The sequence below is a fragment of the Vidua macroura genome, chromosome 16 (genome assembly GCF_024509145.1).
Source record: "Vidua macroura isolate BioBank_ID:100142 chromosome 16, ASM2450914v1, whole genome shotgun sequence".
Taxonomy (NCBI): Eukaryota; Metazoa; Chordata; class Aves; order Passeriformes; family Viduidae; genus Vidua; species Vidua macroura.
The window spans coordinates 11,457,488-11,462,487 of record NC_071586.1 but is presented as its reverse complement, the minus strand read 5'-3'; the positions used below and the strand labels follow the sequence as shown (position 1 = coordinate 11,462,487).

Sequence of the window (5,000 nt, the reverse complement as noted above, 5' to 3'; positions counted from 1 at the left end):
GCAGTCCTTGTCGGGCGGGCGCTGGAGCCGCCCGCTCCCGCTTCTTTGGCTGGGGTAGAAGGGCTCGGCCGTCTGGTCGCAGGTGCCGGGGGGCGGCTCGGAGGGGGCGGCGGCGGCGGGGAGCGGCGGATGGGGCGGCGGGGGCTGCCCGCGGGGTTTGGCTTCAGGCGGGGCGGGCGAGAGGCCTCCCCCGCCGCCGCTGTCGCTGTCGGAGCTGGGCGTGCTGTGGAGGGAGAGGGCGCTGGGAGAGTGCGGGTGGCGGCTTTGGCTTTTGAGTAGCTTCTTCTCGTGCTTTCTCTTCTTCTTCTCCATCTTCTCCAGCTCCTTCCGGGCGATCTCCTCGGGGTCCATGGGCTCCCCGCTGCACGTCGTGGGGTGAGAGTTGTGAGCCGGCCGCCCCGGGCCCTTCTTCGTGTTCTCTTTCTTTCTCCATTTGGCCCGGCGGTTTTGGAACCAGACCTACACACCGAACAACGAGAAGCAATTAACACCCAGCGCACCGGCCCCCCGCGGTGGCCAGGGCGGAGGGAGGGGGGCGGAGGGGAGAAGCGCTGCTCAGGCCTCTCTCGTCCACCCCTTCGAGGTGCCGGCAGCCCCCTTCCAGGACCGGGGCCTCTGAGAAACGGAGAGCAGGGGAGGGGGTAGGAAGAGATATCCACACTTCTTTAAAAGCGTAGGGGAAAAAACAAAAAGCAAGAAGGGGGTGCACACTCACGCACACACACGCTGCACCCTGCCCGAACCGGCGCCACGAGGAGGAGATGGGATTCCACAGCCCCCCAGCTCTTCCCCGTAGCCGAGGGGTGCAGAAGCACCGATCGCTGGCCCGATTCCCCCGCAGCAGCACGCAAAATGCGATAAACACAGCACAAAAAGCGGCTGGAAGTGAGGGGGTGCGGGGGGGACACGACGGACGGTGCCTCGCCCAGACGTGCGGAGTTGGGAGCTCCTGCCCCTCCCGGGAGCCGGAGCAGAGGAGTTGGATCAGCCCAAAATGGGGTTTGCTTGGGTTTGTTATCGATAGATCGTAGGAGAGAAATTAAACTAAATTAAAACCGCTCTGCTCCGGCCTGCCTTGGCAGGTCCCCGGTGTCCCTGCAGCCCGCGGGCACACGCGTCCCTCCTCGCCCTCTCGGGGCTGCTGGCAGCGCCTGTCCCGGCCGGACCGGACCCCAGCTCGGGAGCACCGCGCCAATACCGGGGCCCGATGCCGGCTCCTTCCCCGGGCCGGGCTCCGCAGGCTCCCCGAGCACGGCGAGAGGCGGCTCTGGGAGCCGGCGCGGGAGGGAAAGCGTCTGGAAGGACACGGTGAAGCAAAGCCTATGGAGGAACCGCGGACAACGGCGCTGCCTCATCCCGGGGGGCCCGTCCCCGACTCCCGGGGTGGGTTTAAGGACGCATTCTCCGCACACGCAGCCCACGCGAAGCCGCCCCCGCACGGCCGCGGGTTCCGGCAAGATGCGGGGCCGCAGCTCGGCCTCGCCGCCCGCTCGCAGCCACCGCGGCACTAAACAGCATCCCGAGATCCAGCAGCCACCCCGTATCCCCCCATCCACTTCCCATTTATTTTTTGGAAGAGCCACTGAAGCAGATGGGTGCTTCCCATCCCCGTCCCGCACCACCAAGGGCCTGAGCAGCTCGTTAAAATTAAGTTTTACAAGTTTCACTTGCTCTCGATGCATCTACGAGCTTTATTGACATTCTCCAGCATACCCTGGCCCGCGATTAAGCCTCATATTTGCATGCTAATTTTCTCGCCCTTGACTCATTTAAGAAAAATGTTTACAGTGGAAAAACATACTAAAAAATGTTAAGGGAAGCCGGGCTGGGTTACTACTCTTCTCGTTTTGCAAGAGTAAAAAAAAAAAAAAGGGATAGTCATAATAATAATAATAATGATAAAATAAGACAGCAAGCAGCAGTGCAAGGCAGGGAACAAAAGGGCCGGGAGGCGCGGGGCTGCGGCCCAAGAGCACAGGGCCCGTCCCGGAGCAGGGTCCGAGGGGCCTCCCCGGGGACTGCTCGGCGCATGGAGAGAGCTGGGGATGGGGGGGGGGGGGGAAGGAGGGGGGACGCGTTTTTTACCTGCACTCTGGACTCCACCAAGTCTAGCCTGAGAGCCAGAGCCTCTCGCATAAACACGTCCGGGTAATGGCTCTCATTAAACGCCTTTTCCAGCTCCTCGAGCTGCCAGCCAGTAAAATTGGTGCGGGTTCGTCTTCTTTTACAGCCAGGACTTTCCTTGTCCGGGTCACCCGAGTCTGAAAAAGCAGAAATACCCTCAGGTCCCTGGGAGACAGGCCTTCTCCCCCCCTCCCTGCCATTCACAGGAGCCTTTTAACTTTTGTGCTCGATAGCGTTCGTAAAAGAGCGGGATTATTCACACACCTGCGCTAAAAATGGGGAGGAACCCGATCTGCCCTCGCCTCCTCCGAAAATGTACTTTACAGAACATTTATTCCTGAAGGAAGCTCTCCACAGGCACTCAGCTGGCAGAGAGAGAGAGAGAAGTTCCAATATTTGCTCCAACCACCAAAGGTTTCATTAAAAAAAAAAAAAAAAAAAAAAAAAAATAGAAGTCCCCCCCATCTTTCCCTTCCCCAGCCCCTCCGGAGCACCTGCGTGGGTCACAGCTCACGGCCCCGTTCCACGCGGAACCCCGGGTGCGGGGCGGCCCCTGGGCCTGCCCCAGTCCCCCGAGCACTGGCGGGCGTGGGGCTGGGATGTTCGCAGCCTCTCCGAATACGTACAGCTCCAGGCTGGGGATTTTCAGCCCCGGCTGCACCTCCCCTAACGTTTTTCGCCAGGTGTGGAAATTAAGAAAAATCATAATAATAGTAATAATAATAATAATTTGTGTTTAGTTGAGGTGCAGTGTGGGGCAGCTCCAGGCTTAACCAGAAGGATGTTAGGGATGTTTTAGTAGCTGAACAATAGCGGTGCCACAGGCCGGTGGGGAGGGAAGGAGGGAGAAGGCTTCCATTTGGTTAAATCGTATTAGAAAATAATTGTTACCTCTCTTCATTCCCCAAACCCCAGTGATTCCCATTATTATTTTTATTATTATTATCTTTTAATGGTATGATCCGAGCTGCCACACGATGAACTTTGCGGGAAGGCACCGGGCCGGGCCCGCTATTGTTCAGGGCACACGCGTGGCCCTGCGCCGGTGGGAGCGGGGAATGCTCCCGGCGCTCGGACCGGGGCCGTCCGCCCCCTCGGGGGGCCAGCACAGCCGCCTACCCTCCCCCCCGAGACACCCCAAAATTCGTCGATGAGGACAGTGAGGCTACAGGGGTGCGGTGCTGTTCTTCCTCCGCGGTGACACTCTCCGGGCGGGGAGCGGCGGTCGGGTGGCGGGGTGGGGGGGGGCGGGGGGGGACACACGCGACACGGGGCCGCTCCTACCTGCGAGCTTGAAGGGCTGGCTGTCCCCGCTCACCCCGCAGCCGGAGGGGATCAGCGGCGCCGGGTTGACCACGGAGGCGGCGCAGGAGCCGCTCAGTAATCCATCGATGGAGAAGGGCACGGAGGCGGCCGCCGACTGCAGCTGGTGCCCGGCCAGCTCGTAGACGTGGTGGTGCCCGAGCGGGTAAGGGAAACCCACCATCCCCCCGAACTGGGCATGAGGATGCTCCAGGATGCGGCTGTCCATCATGGGGGCGGCTCTAGGGCGGGGGGTGCCGGCGGGGCTGGGGGCGCTGGCGGCGGGGCGGCTGGGGCCGGGGGTGCTGCTGGCGGAGGAGGCGGCGCGGCGAGGGGCTCATGCTGCAGGGCGCCGGGCGCTTTAACTTTATCAACATCAGGCTCCCAATAATTAGCTCAGGCTGGGGGAATTTGGGACCAATAAGAAACGTTAATCGGTCCTGACGTCAGAGACGTGCCAGTGTGGGGAGCAAACGTTTTCCATATCGATTGCTAATTATACCTGACATCCAGCCTCAATAAACAATATCAGAGCTGTCACAACACGACGAGGGGGGCTTTGATACGAACTCCAGCCCGAGGAGGGCGGCGGGGGCCGGGCGGGCAGGGGGTGCGGCGGGCAGGGGGGGCGGAGGGGAACGCGCGGATCTGCCTGATACCCGGTTAAATTCTAAACAGTCGGAGTTACACACACACAGCCTCCCCCCCCCACCCCTCCAACCCACCCTCTTCCCCCTTGTCCCCTCCCCTCGCCAAATCACTAATAGATTTCCCTTTAAAACATTCACCAGCGTGTTGTGGGGATTTTTCACCAGAAATGCTCTACTCTCTGAACCTTTAAAGTGATGTTGCTCCAATTACAGAGAGACATTGAGCGGCAAATAGACTGATCCAATAATAGGAGATTCATCATCCGCTCTTTCCAGAGCTGTCACATTGAATTTAAAACTACAAGCCTTTTCATCTCCTCTCCGGCTCTATAACAGGGGAGAGGGGAGGGGGGCAGAGGGGAAAAATGGGGGGGGAGAAGGAAAGGAAGGAGAAAAAAATGAAAAAGGAAGAGCCGTTTGCAGCGTTTAGGAGGAGATTTGAGCATATCAATCGAAATCATAATTAATGCAATCTCCTATCGATTCGGCCACGGACACCCCCTCTCCAGCAGTAACCACAACCTTTGAATTGTGAGTGCAGCCACGACCAGAAGCAGCCTCTGATCACTAAAGAGGAGGCCAAAAACTACTACTATTACTAATTTTTAAAAATCAAACCCAAACAAAGTTCCCACCCCTACATCGCTCCCATTCCCCCCTTTCTCCGCTGGAGCAGCCCATCGCAAACCCCACGCTTCATCCCGCCAGTCATCCACAGCTCCCAAACTGGTCCTAATTAAATTACGTCTCCATAGAAGTTTTCACCCAGATAAAACATTGATAGATTCCCCCGGTGAATAATTTAAGGGACGGTTCTCCGGCAAAGCGCGGGGCTGGGGACCCTCAGTTTTGTGCCCTCTCCCGGTTAGAGAAACACTTCCCAAGCTCCCAGGAGAGAGGAAGAGGGGGTACTTCCAGCCCCTC

General features: G+C 59.0%; 1 protein-coding gene across 1 annotated transcript in view; it reads right to left on the bottom strand.

Moving 5' to 3' along the window:
• UNCX (UNC homeobox) overlaps nucleotides 1-3,816 on the bottom strand; it is a 4,412-nt gene extending 596 nt beyond the window's left edge. Inside the window, exons 1-3 of the mRNA XM_053992160.1 lie at nucleotides 3,409-3,816; nucleotides 2,086-2,261; nucleotides 1-459 (exon numbers count right to left, since the gene is read on the bottom strand). The exon at nucleotides 1-459 is cut by the window's left edge and continues 596 nt beyond it. Coding sequence (XP_053848135.1) covers nucleotides 1-459; nucleotides 2,086-2,261; nucleotides 3,409-3,658 — 885 coding nt within the window. The 5' untranslated portion in view covers nucleotides 3,659-3,816. The remainder of the gene's footprint in view (nucleotides 460-2,085; nucleotides 2,262-3,408) is intronic.
• Between the last annotated feature and the right edge of the window lie 1,184 nt (nucleotides 3,817-5,000).